Source organism: Stegodyphus dumicola, chromosome 7 (genome assembly GCF_044657685.1).
Source record: "Stegodyphus dumicola isolate Sdum_Otavi_A_Nest chromosome 7, ASM4465768v1".
In the NCBI taxonomy this organism is placed as follows: domain Eukaryota; kingdom Metazoa; phylum Arthropoda; class Arachnida; order Araneae; family Eresidae; genus Stegodyphus; species Stegodyphus dumicola.
In genome coordinates, this window is record NC_140774.1 from 99576394 (window position 1) to 99592962 (window position 16569).

Below are 16569 nucleotides of genomic sequence, written 5' to 3' on the forward strand. Positions count from 1 at the left end.
TTTTATAAAATTGCTCTAACAGTCTTCAAAAAATAATAAGCCGGATCCAATTAGAAGATTAAGGAACAACACAATCTGCAACATTAACTGAAATAGATAATTTTAGCCTAGTTTATATATATATACCTAGTTATTTAGATAATTTTAGCCTAGTTTATACTGTCCATTATACATTAAACGCAGATGCGTAAACGTATTCTGCACATGTGTAAATGAATATGCGCATGCGTAAAAGTATTATGCGCATGTGTAAACATATTAATGCGTATATGCATGCGCAGAAAGTTTGCAGCTTTGAGGTCCGGATTATAGATCATTCCGGATTATGGACATCCGGATTAAAGACTTTTGACTGTATCATAATTATTCATTGCATTTTAGTATCATAAATGTTTATAAAATGAATGTTGCTTGATTACATTACATTACAAACAATTACAATTTTAAAATATGACTGAATAATTACCATTAAATAAGATGCATTTCTAAAGTAGTATACAGTATAAAGTCTGTAATCCGGACTCGTCGGGACTTCGGCGATTCCGGATTAGGGGTTTTTCCGGATTATAGATCATCAACTTAAATCTGGTAAGATGGCATGCAGAAATTATACAATTAAAAATATGAAACCGTAATTTATGAAATAAAGAGCAATTATGATCTAAAGGGTATAAAATTTTACAAAAAAAAGCTTAATATTTATTTGTTTACTTTATTAAACATTTCTTTCAAGGCGCGCATGCATAATGCACGTAATGTATGCACGTGCATCCTTTACGCGCATGCGTAAAACACACACAAAAAAAAGTTTGTGGCCTTTGAGGTCTGGATTATAGATTATTCCGGATAATGGACTTCTGGATTACAGACTTTGTACTGTATTATATATATAATAGTAATACATAGCTGCCAACTCTTCTTGTTTTTCACGATATATCCTGGTAGGTAAATGAATCTCCAAGTTTTTAATTTTTAGCATTTACTAAAGAAAATGTTTCCCAGCAATAAATGAAATTTATTAAATTAATGAAATTAAAGTATATAAATTTTGTTCCGTAACCTCTAGAGATTTTCAGTGCGATTTTTCGTATTAAGCTTCATTTGATCTGAATTTTCTTAATGTACTGTAGGCATTTGTAGAACCATTTAGGAAGATTCAGCCAATGTTTAATCAGTATTTATTTTTTTTTTATATCAGTATATGGTACATAATACTGAATTTATTCGCACAATAAAATATGTACATAAACTGTTAGTTTTATTGCTAGTATATTTAAAAGTAAGTTGATAAATAAGAGCATTCATTTTCTGCTTAGGATTTTCTCTATAAAAAGTATAAGAAGCTTACAAAATTAAATTAGCCAAAAAACATGAAATTTAGAACTCCAAATGAAATATTAATGTACTTTACATCACAATTATATTATAAATAGTTCAGTAACGTGATAAATGTATTATAAACTGAAATCAATTTGGAGGTCTTTTCAAATGGCATAGGCACACAAAGTAAAAATTCTCCCTGAAATTCCCAATTTTTGCTAAACAATTTGTTGGTTTTTCATATTTCAAGGTCGGCAGCTATGGTAGTATGCATAACTATACAGGATGTTTCTGAATTCAACTAATAAATTTAGAGGGATGATAGTAAGCATTAGGAGGATGAAAAATTACCATAAAGCATGGGGTCACAAACCACATTTAGTGGATGAAAATTGAAAAAATAGATGTTGAGAGGGCAGTGAGCCTGATGAAGAGAGTAGCCAAACAAATGTGAGAACTAGGATTACTGCAGTTGAGAAGAAGAAACCTTTTTGTATGCAATTTTTCTATGCATATGGGGAAAATAAAAGTAGCAACAAGTGTTCATTAGTGGGCATTGCAGAATTAATGTGTGTTAAACTTCATTCAGAAACATCATGTCAAGTTACACAAACAAAGCATATGCAGACATGCATCTGATTTATGGCTGAGCAGGTGGCAGTGGACACTTAGCACTGAGGATGTACTAAAACCAATATCTGAGGAGGCATTGTCTGCACCATACCACCTTCACAAACATTGATTGGTGGCTTTAGGAGACAGGATCCCTCTAAATAACGAGGCATAGTGCAGGGTGAGAATGCAGTGTGCTCACACCTGAAACAGAAAACTGAGTACTGCAGTGGCTTCCCCGCTAACCAGTACAGGATCTGTAGCATTTGAACTGGATATTCGTCATAAAATGGCATGGAAGGTGCTGCGTGCAAAAAACATGCATCCCTTCCGTGTGCAGAAGGTCCAACTCCTAGGCAATGCCAACTACTCCTTTCACGTAGCGTTTGTATGCTGCATGTGTGATGCTACACAGAATGATTCACAATTTCTCACCACTGTTTAATTCTCAGATAAATCCTGCTTTACGACAGAAGATGTGGTCAACATGCATAATGTGCTGTGGGATCATCCGAAAATCCTTGCTGCACCGTCTCATTGAAAATGCAAGTTTGTTATTAACATTTGGGCAGAGATCCTTGGAGATAATTTGTTGTGGCTATACCTTCTGCCCAAGCACCTCAATGATGCAAATTACCTTGTTATTCTACAGAACGTCTTCCGAGCTTTGAAGCAACGAATACCAGCCACTGTATGGCAAAACATGCGTTTCATGCATGATGATGCACCAGCATTTTTTTTTTTTTTTTTTTTTGATTCTAGCATATAACATATTCGGAGCTTGGCTACATATCTTGGAGGTTGACTGGATATGGCAGACCTGTTGCTTGGCCTCCATGCTCCCCAGACCTCAGTTTTTGGATTTCTTCTTCTGGGGCCACTTGAAATTGGTTGTAGGAGGATCTAACAACATCAGATCAACGGTCATCGCCAGCTCACCAGATGTATTTGAATGTATTCAGCAGTCCTTTTATCCATTGGTGTTGGCTGTACAATGACCTTTACATCCACAACTTCAAACAATTCCTATTAAAACAATCTTGTGTTCTCCTGATGTTGAACTGTGATGTATTATAATCCTGCTTTACATCAAATAAATGTTTTTCTACTTATTATTGGCCTCTTTTGTTCCATTTGACCTCACGTCCTTCATAACTATTCTTGAGATTTTCTCCCACTAAGTGTGGTTTGCAACCCCATATTCTATGGCAATTTTTCATCATCTTGATGTCTACTAAGTATAGTACTAAGCTGCTAAATTTGTTGGTCGAATTTAGAAACACACAATAATTTTGCTCTTGTCTACCACTACAGGAGTATTAGACTCCTGTAGAAATTATTATACTCCTTCAGTACTGTAGTTTTCTGTAATATGTCTTTTGTTAAAACTTCTGTTATTTGTATTTTTGGCTGGGCAATTCATTCTGCTTGATACCAGAAATGATATAACTTACCTATAAAGTCTTCTTCCCTACTGAAATTACATTTTAAACCTTCTACGTGTTCTTTAGAGTGTCTGATGTCATGCTCAGTCTTTCCTCATGTTTCATTTATTATTTCTTTTATAAATCACTTCAACTTTCCAAATAAACAGGAATTATAAGATATGTTTTAGACTTATTTCTAACAGTCATCTGGAATTTATGTTGCAGGCAATAATTAGACAATGTGTGCTAGAAATAAATAAAACAAATAAAAATGTCAGTGTTAGTTACCTTAACAACAACTGAAGTAACCAGTACTCAGAGCACTGTTAAATTTTTTTTGATACCTTTCAAAACTCTTGATTTAAAATAAGGCCTGACTTTTCATTTGAAATAAGAGATGCCTTTGGGATAAATGCAATAGCTGTAAATATTGAAATTTCCTTAAAAATTTAGCCATATGTTATTTTTCCTAAAAATGTTTGATAAATTAGAAATAATTAACAGTCTTCATAGCTTAAGAAATATTGGAGCAAATTTTTATTTAATGCAAAGTATAATATTTTCTTGGAATGAAAAAAGTAGTTGAATAATAGACTATAAATATCCATGCATTGCTAATTGCCTTTTTATATCATATTTGTGTTTATAATATTCTTATTATTTCTGACTTTTGCTGATTTTTTTCCTTCTATGCATCATGGTTTCTAGTATAAGCGGCTGCACGGATTATTATGCTGAGGATGAAGAAGAGGCCTTTATGATGTGTAGAGAATCAGTACTGACTCTGAATTTGCCACAGTGCTCACAGATAACCTATCAAGAGCCATTATATTCATCTAAAGATTTAACTATTATCTCTGGAAAAGAAACTTTGTGTAGAGAAGATATGTATGTGGTATGCAAATGTAGAAAATGCTATTGAATCATAAAATATATTCTTATATGTAGTCTGATAAAGAACAAAATTATTGAAAAATGACAGATTTTATGATATTTAGCATAAATTTTCAGCTGAATAACTGCTTAAATTTTTAACTTCCTTTTCGTTTATGATTGACTTATATTTGTTGTTGCATAATTGCATTAACATCACAATACCATGTCACATAAACGTCACAGTGTGACATCACATCAATGTCACAATGTGATGTCACGAAAAGCAGACCTTAAGATATACCCAGAACATCACAACAACATTGTGTGGCATGGACGTGATGCTGAAAATGTCACAATGTGACATGTTAGAAATTTTGCCATGCTATTGGAGTTGGCTCACCGTCCTCATTATAAGCCAAAAACAAGTTTTTATAAAATGAGCTTTTATTTAAAATTCATAAAATTATTAATCAGAAGGAGAAAAATAATTTATCATGTAGCTTAATGGGAACAAGAGATTAAATTTCACAAATAATGAAATTTTGACCACGGGAGAAAATCCTCAATCAATGGAAACTGATCTCAGTTAATTGACTTCATTAGCAATCAGAGGTTCTGAGGAACAAACTTTGACAGCATGAAATACATAATAGTAAAAAGAAGCCATGAGGTCACAATATCATGTTATGACTTCTTTTTACTATTATGTATTTCATGCTCTCAAAGTGTGTTTCTCAGAATCTCTGCTTGCTAATGAAGTCAAATATTTGAGATCAGTTGCTATTGAAAGGATTTTCCCCAGTGGTCATTGATAAAGCCTTTAAAAAATTTTCCACTTGCCATCAAAGAAGACATTCTGCTATTAGAAATAACATTAATAATCTTGCTTCCATTTTATCCTTCTGTCAGTTATAAAATTGCATGGATTCTTCAGAATTGTCTTCTAAAATTTCATGTCATTTTCTTGCCTATCAATAAAAATCCATGGTTCGAATCTTAAAGATTTCATTTCTAACTTTAATTCTTGGGAAATTTATAGTCTATCATGTCAGTGTCGTTTGAGAATCATTGGCCAAAATAAAAGAGTTTAAGTTAAAGTTTCATATCAAGGAATAGGAATCGTGTCCGAAAAGACAAAATTAACAAATTTTCGATAGCTAATAGTTGTTGGAAATTTAATCATAATTTTGACATTTTAGGGTCTGCAAAAATCATTCTAAAAGCTTCTTGTATTGCTGAATTGGATTTTGAGGCTTTTCATATTCACAAAGATTTATTTTGTTTAGTTAATGACTTTAAGTCCAATCCAGGCCTGCCTAATGTGTTTAAAAATTTTTTAACTTAATTTTTTAATTCTTTTAATATTTTTGTCAATAGATGATGCTACCTTCTCATTTCGCTTTACTGTGGAGTATAAATACGACTATTATGTCCACTGCCTTCCAGTTTTGTAGATTCCTGATGAAGAGGGATCTGTACCTGTTTGCCCTCGAAATCGATTGAGTTCTTGACTTAAATCGACACCAAATTCAAGGTTGTTGTGTTACTAATTTTATGTTTCACTTGGTGTATTCATCTTCTGCTTTCATGTCAAGATATGCTTATTTTATATAAAGAGTTTTGAAGCATCTGCTATTTTGAAAATTAGGTGTCTCTAGAAGTTTCTTTGTGTGGTTTATGAGGGAGGTTTATTTTGTGAGAAATAATATATTACATGTTATTGCTAATAATGCATATATAATAACAAAATTAAAATAAAGGAGAAAGGGCTGGATTTTTTCCTTAAGGACTAAAAAATTTTGCCTCAAATTAGTTAATATAAGTATTGCCCTTACAAGCTGTTTCTTTTAACTAATGCTAGGCTGCATAATTTTAATGTTTTATGCTACACTTTCTCCATTTCAAAAAGAAAAACAGATTAAAATTTTAAATCTCTACTGTAATATTGGCAGTTTAGTAAAAAAGCATTTTTACTCTAAGGAAATCATGTATTTCAAGTAATGTCCTTTCTTTCATGACAAATATATCTGTAAATAAGTTACGTTTGTTTCCCTAATCTATGCAGCAAGCAAAATTTCAGGACTAATATAATATACTTGGATAGTACAGAAATGATTGACACAGCGGCTCTCACAACAAAACTATGCGAAGGGAAAACAAGTGAAATAGGCACAAGGTGGCGTATGTTACTCAGAATGCATAGATGGAGCTAGTGTCCCTTTCGCTGTTGTCATTGAGAGCATGGACAACAATGATGGAAGGTGATTATCACAATCAGTATTGGACAGCATGGTTCCTATGGAAGGAAGGGATACAGGGTAGTGAGATCCATCGTTGCATGGTGTCGGTGTGTGGGAACAAAGCACCCTTAAGGTGTACCATATCCCGTTGTTTGGCCAAGTTCATCAGTGGAGTGAAGACCGCAGCCAAAGGTGTCAGCGCGGGATGACCAGCAGCAAATGTGGCAGTTGTGTCAGATTTGATCAAAGCAAACAGGCATGTAATGTTCAACAAGATGCAGGAAGAGACAGAGCTTGTGCAAGAAACATTGCAGGGGATTGTGCATGGTGATTTGGTGATGACAAATTTGTGTGCAAAGGTGGGAGGACTTGGATCTCAAACCAAGATCTTGGACTACGCCTTGCTTGTCAACATGAAGGATGCAGTCAGGGGACAACATGTTGGTTCTTCTGCCAAATTGCATGCAATTGTCCATAGGTGGAGCACCAACACCCCCACACACTGGTTTACCAAAGCCCTTCGGGACCTCCCAGCCAGATGGCAGAATTGTATCGACATGGGTGGAGATTATTTCTAATTGATGTAATATCAGTTTTTTGTTAGTAAATTGTATTCCGCTCTGTGGCAGCATTTGTGTCGTTCATTTCTGTACAACCTAAATACTAAGAATACTTTTTTAAGCATGAATAATACATTAACAGCAGAAACATTGTGACATTGAAGTGAAGTTACACTGTGATGCTGAAGTTAAAAGCTTTAATGTTGATAGAAAGTGACATGGCAACATTCTTGTAAGGTCACATTAGGACATTATTGTGAAATCACACTGTGGCAGTAATGTTATATCAGGACTTCAATATAACTAAAGATGTGAATGGCATGTTGTATAACACTGAACTATTTTTTAAATTATTCATCTAGTGTAGCAAAAATCTTATTTTACAAATTTTGTCCAGTAAAATGGATAACAACAGTGTTTTTACCAATCTAGTTAGAAGTTATATTTATCAGGGTGTTAACCTGATAAGTATAATTCTTACTAGATTGGTAAAAACTTCTTACTAGATTGGTTAATCAAAGTTCCAGAAACTTTGATGTTTTTAAATTATTGAAAATATTAAAAAAATCATATGAAATTTTCTTGAAATTGGCTAAATTTATGAAAATAAAAGTAATTCCACTACTTAATTTTATCGAAAGAAAGGCATGTGTTACTGGAGAAAAAATATTTCGTTTTTCAACTGCATGAATTTGAAACTTTTGTTAAAATACAGAAGAAAATGAAAATGTGATATTTCTCTGATTACATTAAATATATATATGTTTGTCCTACAGTAAAGCCAGAACAATCATCATGAGTTTTCAAAATGCTTCAGTGGACTCTTCAGGGATTGGTTTTCTGCTATAAACAAATTTCTGATAGAAAGTTTATTTGTTGACAGGAAAGAACACAAGAGAGAGAACTCCATGAAGTTGTAGTTTCCCTTAAAATTAGTTTGTCTTCCACTGGATGGTGGCAAAAAACTTCAGTTTAATGAATCATTCATGTATAATATGCAATTTCACAAGCTGTCACAGAGAAATTTTAAAATTCTTTTATGAAAGACTTTTTTTTTTTTTTCCTAAGCTCATTAAATAAAACTGCAGAAATTAATATCCTTTCGTTGTCCTCTTCTACGAATGATACACGAAAACAAAACTAGTAGTAATTAGATGGTTAGATGTAATCTTTAAATAACAAAATAAAATATCTCCTTTGCAGAAGTGAAATAAATTGATTTAAAATAAAGTTATTATTTCAGATAAAGTTTATTGGCATGGCTTAAATATGCATTTCAATTTACAGTAGTTTTCATTACATTTATAAAATTTTCTACAATGGGTTAAATTCTCGTATAAAATTAGTTAGAAAATGAAGTAACTTGTATTTCTCAACCTGAATTAATATTAATTTGCATTCTTTTGTCACAACTTTGTTTTTAACTTTGTTCATATATAAGTGCTGATGAAATGTAATTTGCTTATCTTTATTTTTATATTATTATCACTTGAATCATTAATGTGTACATTTAAAAAATGAATACCATAATTATAGTCCCTCAATCTCTCAAGAAAAAAGTACTTTTGCATAGTCATTTTTCCTAACATGTAACATGAATATGAGCCAGTTTCCCTTTAAAAAACAGATAACCCTTGTATGCTTTACCATATTGTAGTAACTTAATCTAAACTAAAATGTTTTTCTCTAACAAAATTTCTAAATAAAGAAACTGGGTTCCTTTGACAATACAGCATAAATATGTTATATGTAAAAACATGACATAAAAAGAATTAATGTAATAAATTTTAGAAATAATCTTAGAAGAAAACATGTAAACAATGCTCAGCATTGAAAAGAAATATGCCATTTGTAAAATTATAATAATTACATGATTTCATTCAAAACACATTACATCTAGAACCTGGTCATAGAAGTATGGCATCATTTGTAATGTGACATAAAGTTCCATGCAGAGAAATGACTAATGAATTTGTGAAATGAATTTTGAAAAATAGCTGAGCGTGCTGCATATAAAAATAAATAGCATTGAAAAGTAATATGCCATTTGTAAAATTATAACAATTACAAATTTCATTCATCTGAAATAATATATGTAAACGAAATCTGGTTATGAAAGTATGGCATAATTTGTAACAACATAGAACTGTGGCATCACTTGTAATTTTACGCAATGCACTGTGTACAGAGGTAACTAATGAATTTTGAAAAATAGCAGATCACAATGCAAGGAACTGCAATAAAATGCATGAAACTTTTTTTTTACATTATCTTTTAATATTAAAAGCAACAGGAGTTTAATTATATCTACCAAATAAAATTGACTGCGTAAGTTAAAATTTTAAGCAACAAGACGAAAGTGAAAGCAAACTTTCTGTTATGCCTTTGCTCCTGCACTCTTGTTAATACAAATTAAAATGAATCCTTTGTCCAATTATTACTCCTTTTCATTCATAATTTTTAAATTATGCTTTTATTATTATATATTCATTATTAGTGATATCATTTACATCAGTATAGAATAAATAGTGCTTTCCTGAAAATTTAGCAATGAGGAGATGTTCTGCTAACAGCAGGAACAGAATTAAATTTTTTTGTCATGAAAAGTTTTTAGTTTTTTGGTCAGGGAAAAAAATATCTATATGAAACTCTTTGGTCAGCCTTTCATGACAATACTGAATACAGTAGAATGTGTATGCATTCATCGCAGAATATAGTTCCACAATTACTTAGTATTACACAAAAAAAGTATTCTATGAAATATAAATATTTTTTTAAGAAAAGAAGTAATTAAAATGTTAAGTTATTAGCATAAAAAATTACAGATTTTGAAAGGTTATTGAAATGTCTAACAAGGAATTGGGGGGGGGGATTTCAGCAGGGAATCATTAAGTAATGGGGACTTCAGCAAGGATATCTACCATTGAAGGAGAATTATGTGAGTAAGTCCATGAAAGGTCGGAATGGGGGAAGACTGAGAATCTTCTTGTGATCACATTTAATGTTTGCTGTGACATTCACAACTGCATCACAATGTGACATATCGTAGTTACAAATGTAATGTGATGAAAATATAGCAGTGAGACACCACTGTAACATCACAATAACTTTGTGTCCTCTATGGGAAATTAAATCCACAATATAAGGCCTCCTACAATATACTGGGAGTTAACTATTTCCTAGTAAAAATGTCAAATATTTGTTACATAATGAAAAAAAAAATAGTTAATTTAATGATTGCAAAAAAAAAAAAAAAAAAAAAAAAAAAAAAAAAATTGTAGAAGAATTATCTTTATATAAGATTTGCTAATATCATTATGAACATTAATTGTTTTGTTTTTCTGTTTTAAACATGAAACATTTGTGAAAATATCTTCTTAAAATTTTTAGATTTTATCTAGAATTTTAGATGGAAGTATGTTTAAAGAATTCAAAGCAAAATTTGGCATCAATTTAATAACTGGATTTGGCTATATACATGGGTATGTATGTAAAAGCTAAATTTAGTTTTTTTTTTCCAGAAATTTAAATTTTTTAAAATATATGTGATTTGAAAGACAATCAAATATTAAATGTAGCAGAAAATTATTAAGTATTATTGTTTAAGGCAGTGTTTCCCAACCTTTTTTTGTGCTATGCTCCACCTAATCCTTTCTAAAATTCTTATGCTACCCCTAGCATATTCATAATTTCTAATATTCAAGAATTAAAATGTTCAGGAAAGAAACTTGAATGATAGGTTTTAGGAAGAAATTTCTAAGCATTTAAATGTCCCTGTCTACAGAGAAAATTCTTTATGAAATATTAAAATACACTGCAATTTAAAAACTTTTTTACATATTAAACGTTTTACATGCACTTACATTATTCTTTATTTTTGGGAATAAAAAATGAAAAATTTCGACTTAAAGAAAAATTTGGAAAATTGAATGTCCCTTGTCCACTTAAACTCTAGATTAATCCATTTTTGAATTTCCCCGTAACAATCGAATTACCCCCACGTTGGGAAACACTGGTTTAAGGTATGCATTTCTTATCTTTTGAATTTTCAAAATGTAGTTTCTTTTTCTTTTCTTTCTCCTGTCTCTTTTTTTTTTTCCTGAAAAGAAAAAGCAGCTCCCCCTTTTCCTCTCCTTTATAGCTCAGAAATTTGTGAGGTATGAGCACTTTGCAATATGCATTGAATGTTGAAAAGAAATGTCTTCATACAATGCATTGTTTATTGCCATAAAAATTATATGAATGTTTGCAGTTACAAACTAGCAAAACATTTTAATAAAAAGTTTAATTATTGTAATCATTTCGAATTAGTTTTTATGCTTGTAATGATGACTGCAAAAGCACAATATGATAATTGCATTACTTCAATAGGTTCTGTTTAACATTTTACAGTGAAGTACGGCACTAAATACCAGCTATCATATTTCAAGTATAGGATGTCTGCATTTAAATTTTATCTTTTAAATGGCATTAAGAATAAAGTATAGATACTTTTCATACAACATTATTACAGGCGTCTGTGTCCTTTATTTTTGTTGGTATTTTGTTGGTGTAAAAACGTATTTTATGTTATGATTTTTAGCCCAAAGGGCATTAGCTCAGACCGGCTATTAATTTCGTTTTGATATTTTCCCTTGAAAATTTTAAATGTCCATTTCACTTTTCTAATTGTTGTCGCTAAATATTATAGCCCTGTGTTATATTTAAAAAAATTAAATAGTAAAGAATCTATATCAATTTCATATTTTATAATGCTTTAACGAATTTTTGATTAGCAAACTCAAAGATTTCAAAGCAAGCAATGACAACACTGTACGGGGGGAGGGGGGGATTTTTATCTCTAGTGCACAAGACTTTGTATAGGAAATTCTAAAGATAGGCTTGTAAAGATTATGTTAATTTTATTAACATTTAAATTTTGAGTTAATGTTCCTTTCCTATCGATTCTTAACGTCTACTTACCACTTCCGGTCAGAACGTAGTTTTAGAATCATGTCTGAATACATAATGAGGAAGAGCGGTATTTAACCATAAAGTTCTTCAGTCTTAGAGAGAGAGATACGAGGTATTCTGTCTGCACATGTCCGCCATTTTTAGGCTTTTCTTTCCTAAGCTATTATCATACTCGGCTGTACTTTAGGCCCTTGATAGCTTTGCAGTCTATTAACATTAAGGGGACAACTCTGTTAGAATTTTGATAGCTTCGGCTATACTTCTTTAGTTTAGATTAGTTTAGGTTAATTCTTAGTATAAGTTCAATTCGAAGTGTCGGCTTTATTGTACATGCCAAGACGGAGTTTTGTTAAACTTAGTTGGAATAATAAAGGGCTAGTTTACCCTTCTATCTTGTTGTTTCCTGTCACACAAACTCAAGTGATTATTCGCTTATCAGTTCTTAAGATTCTTCACTTCCAACAGTAACTTCGAATTACAAAGAGAGGAACTCTACAGGCTGATGATTTTAAAATTATTTTGCCATATTGCTGTTGAATTGAATTTTATGATTTAAGTGCAAAGAACGTGATGTTTAATAAAGAAAGGTAATACACAAAATGTTAAAAATACGCCTCTTGGGGCAAAAAATAAAATCTGAAAGCTTTCAGATTTTTTTCTTTTTAAAGTCCAAAGGGGTAATTTGCCAGAAAGACTTATTTATTTCATTTTGGCATTTTGTGTTGATTCATTATAAATGTTCGTTCACTTTTCAAATTGTAGCCACCAAATATTAGAGTCTTGTATTATACTTAATGAAATTAAATAATGAAAAATCTGCATAAATGTGTGTATATTTCTCGCATTGTGATAAAATAACGGTACCTAGAACTATCAAATTTTGAACATTGAATGTTTCCACCCCAATATGGGCATCTGGAAGCCCAAATTTGTGATTTCAAATTTGTTTTATTATCGTTTTCATATTTTGTAACACTTTAACGAATTTTTAATTAACAAACTCAACGATTTCAAAGTGAGCAAATGGCAACACTCTACGAGGGGAAGGAAACATTTTTATCTCCAGCGCATGAGACTTAGTATCCGAAATTCTAAAGTTATTCTCAATTTAAAATTATTTTGCCATATTGCTGTTGAAGTGAATTTTATGGTTTAAGTGTGAAGAACATGATATTTAATAAATAAAGGTAACACACAAAACGTTAACAAAACGCTCCTTTGGGCATAATGTAAAATCTGAAAGCTTTCATATTTATTTATTTGTTTATTTTTAACTTAGAGAAATTAAGCAATGAAGAATCTGCATAAATGTATGTCTCTTTCTCGCATTGTGATAAAACAAGGCTACCTAAAGCCATCCAAATTTGAATAACGTAATCCGTGACTGAATATAGGTATCTGGAAGCTCTAATTTGGAATTTAGAATTTGTTTTATTATCAATTTCATATTTTGTAACACTTAAACGAATTTTTTATTAACAAACTCAACAATTTTAAAGCAAGCAATGGCAACACTGTATGGAAAAAAAAAAAATTATTTCCAGCACACAAGACTGTGTATGCGAAATTCTGAAAAAATGCTCCTTTGAAAATTATTTTGCGATATTGCTGTTGAACTGAATTTTGTGGTTTAAGTGTAAAGAATAAATAAAGGTAACACACAAAATGGTAAAAAATGTTCCTTTGGGCAAAATGTAAAATCTAAAAGCTTTCATATTCTTTTAATTAATATTTAGTCCAAAGGGGCAGTTTGGCCGGAAGGACTATTAATTTCGTTTTGGCATTTTGCATTGAAATATCTGTTCACTTTTCAAATTGTTGCCACCAAATATTAGAGCTATATTATATTTAACTAAAAAACTAAACTCAGCACAACAACCCTACTGTGCCACAGCCTGCAGTGACTTTTTCTGCTTTCTTGACCTTTGGGCCCCAGAGGGCATCAGCATATGCCCTGGTCAAGTGGTCAGCTTGTTTGGTTCTCATTTTTGTGACATTATTTGGTACTTGTTTGGTACCCTGGTTTGGTACTCATTTTATCAACATACTTAAGGGATGAAAGGCTGAGTCAACCTTGCCCAGCCCATGGATCGAGCCCCGGACCTGTGGTGCAGCTGCGCAATGCGCTAGGCACTTCACCACCCAGCGGTGTATTATGCTTAAAGAAACTAAATAATGAAGAATCTGCGTAAATGTATCTATGTTTCTCGCATTGTGATAAAACAATGGTACCTAGAGCCATCAAATTTTGAATAAAGTACACTGTCATCCAAATATGTGCATCTGGAAGCCCGAATTTGTAATTTGTTTTATTATCTATTTCATATTTTGTAAAACGTTAATGAATTTTTTATTAACAAACTCAACATTTCAAAGTAAGCTATGGCAACACTGTATAAAAAAAACATTTTTATCTGCAGTGCAGGAAACTATGTATCAGAAATTCTAAATATATGCTCATTTAAAAATTATTTTGCGATATTGCTGTTGAACTGAATTTTATGCTTTAAGAGCAAAGAACATGAAATTTAATAAATTAAGGTAACACACAAAACGTTACAAAAAATGCCCCTTTGAGCATAATGTAGTAATAAATAAAATATAAAAATCTGAAAGCCTTCAGATTTTTATATTTTATTTGTATTTATTTATTTTTTTTTATTTATTTATTTATTTATTATTATTTTGGCTTGTACTAAAAAAAGAGATGTAGAAATTAACTAGAAAGAGAAGCATAAGTAGAAATTAGCTAGAAAGACTTGCATTCTCAGGTTTCAAGAAGAAAGAAAACCACTGTGTTGTATAGTTTATGTAAGATATAATCTTGAACTGTCCAGGACTTTATAAATAACTTGCATAATTACTGCAATCATTATAGAAAAAGTCACTTTTACCTTGAGATGACAGGAATTCTAATCCACTTAGACCACATATATCTTTTTAAATAAAGGAGTTCCTAGATTTTATGAATAATTTTCACATCTAGGTTTTTCAATTAAAAAAAACAAAAAATTTTCTTTTCCTTCAGTCTAAAGTCTGTGATAATATTTTAAAAAATATGTATAATTTATAATGTATACTTTAATGTATGTATACTTTTAATGTATATGTATACTTTTAATTTAAGGAAATTAATAATTCTAGTTTGCCATTCAATGTAAAATAATGATGTGTGTTATGAATTTAGTTTTGAAGTTGGTTTAGTTTGTTTAATACAAGTATTATTACTATTTATATTAAATAAAACCAAAACTATAATACCTTTATATTAACGAAACAAAAAATTTACTTAGTTCAATTAACTTTGACAATTGTATTTTTTATGCGTCAAAAATGTTGTTAATTTAGCATGGTCAGTGATCATTTTCTACCTATATGAGGCTTGAAATAAAAAAAAAATTAAAATAAAAAAATATATGGGATATGAGGATTATTAGCACCAACATCTTATATTGATTCTGATTATATGTCTTTAAAGATGGAAAAAAAAAATGAATAAAAAGGCATCTTGAATTGTAAACTGCATCTTATTTCTACCTTTCTACAGAATAGTGATAGATCTTATAAAAGAATATTTTATCTCCAATAGTTATGCTTTTCCCCCATGCAGTGTAGATCAGGAAGGCTTTAGCATTTTATACTATGTCCTAGATTCTCAACGTGGGCAATAACACCCCCTTGTGGGCATTTGAGATTTAGGGGGCAGTAGAAGATTTTTTATTTTAGATCTGAATTAAAATTCAAATTTGAAATAAAATTCAAATCATCCAATTTCACGTGAAATATCTCATATAAAAATACAGGTAAAGTTAACAAAAGCCTGTTAATAAAAAATAGCAAAAAATATGCTTGTAGCGTTTCAGGTTATAACACATTTTTGTTAAATAACGTGATTTTACAGTCCTGCAGGAATTGACAATTATTTCCATAATTTCTGTGCTTCTTCTAACCTGCAGTCTGTTCCCTGATTACCCTTAACCCATGCTTTACTTCTGTGCCGAGTGTTATAAACGAGCCACTGCATGTTTATCTTATTCTTGTCGATGCATATTATGTATCTCCAACCTATATAAAGAGAATGCTTGTTCATTTTGTTTTCATTAGCATTATCACGCTCGACTGATGACAATGTTTTAAAAGTTGATCTTTTCACTTCTCACTCACTACTATTGTAACGACGATGAGTTTTCCCAAGATGGGAGAATAAACAGACAGGTTGTCTTTTTGATTTTAATGAAAACTGGACAAATTAATTCTTGGTTATACAAAAGATGAATTATGTTAAAATTAGCATTAGGACATTGAATAAAACTGAGGCAGACTATTCGCTTCTGCAGATGCAATCTTCTCACCCTATTCACAGCACGTCTATCACAGTTCCTCGTGCATCTTTTAGCATTTTCAAAGTCTTCCTTTTGTGTCTCCCTGAGCGGATTTCCCGCACGGTGTTTAACACCTGTTTTTTCCATAACAAAAGGAAATAGTTAATTGAGAACTTGCAATATTTGTCACGTATTTTTGGGTAATGCAAATAGTTAATTTAAAACAACCGTCTTTTGGCATGTATTTTTTTTACCAGCT

General features: G+C 31.1%; 1 protein-coding gene across 2 annotated transcripts in view; it reads left to right on the top strand.

Annotated features, from left to right (window-relative positions):
* Nucleotides 1-16569, top strand: part of LOC118183337 (methylcrotonoyl-CoA carboxylase beta chain, mitochondrial-like) — a 97011-nt gene that overhangs the window by 42208 nt on the left and 38234 nt on the right. For both annotated transcript variants that reach the window (XM_035352841.2, XM_085820630.1), the window contains 2 exons: nt 4068-4254; nt 10426-10517. In XM_035352841.2, coding sequence (XP_035208732.1) covers nt 4068-4254; nt 10426-10517 — 279 coding nt within the window. The remainder of the gene's footprint in view (nt 1-4067; nt 4255-10425; nt 10518-16569) is intronic.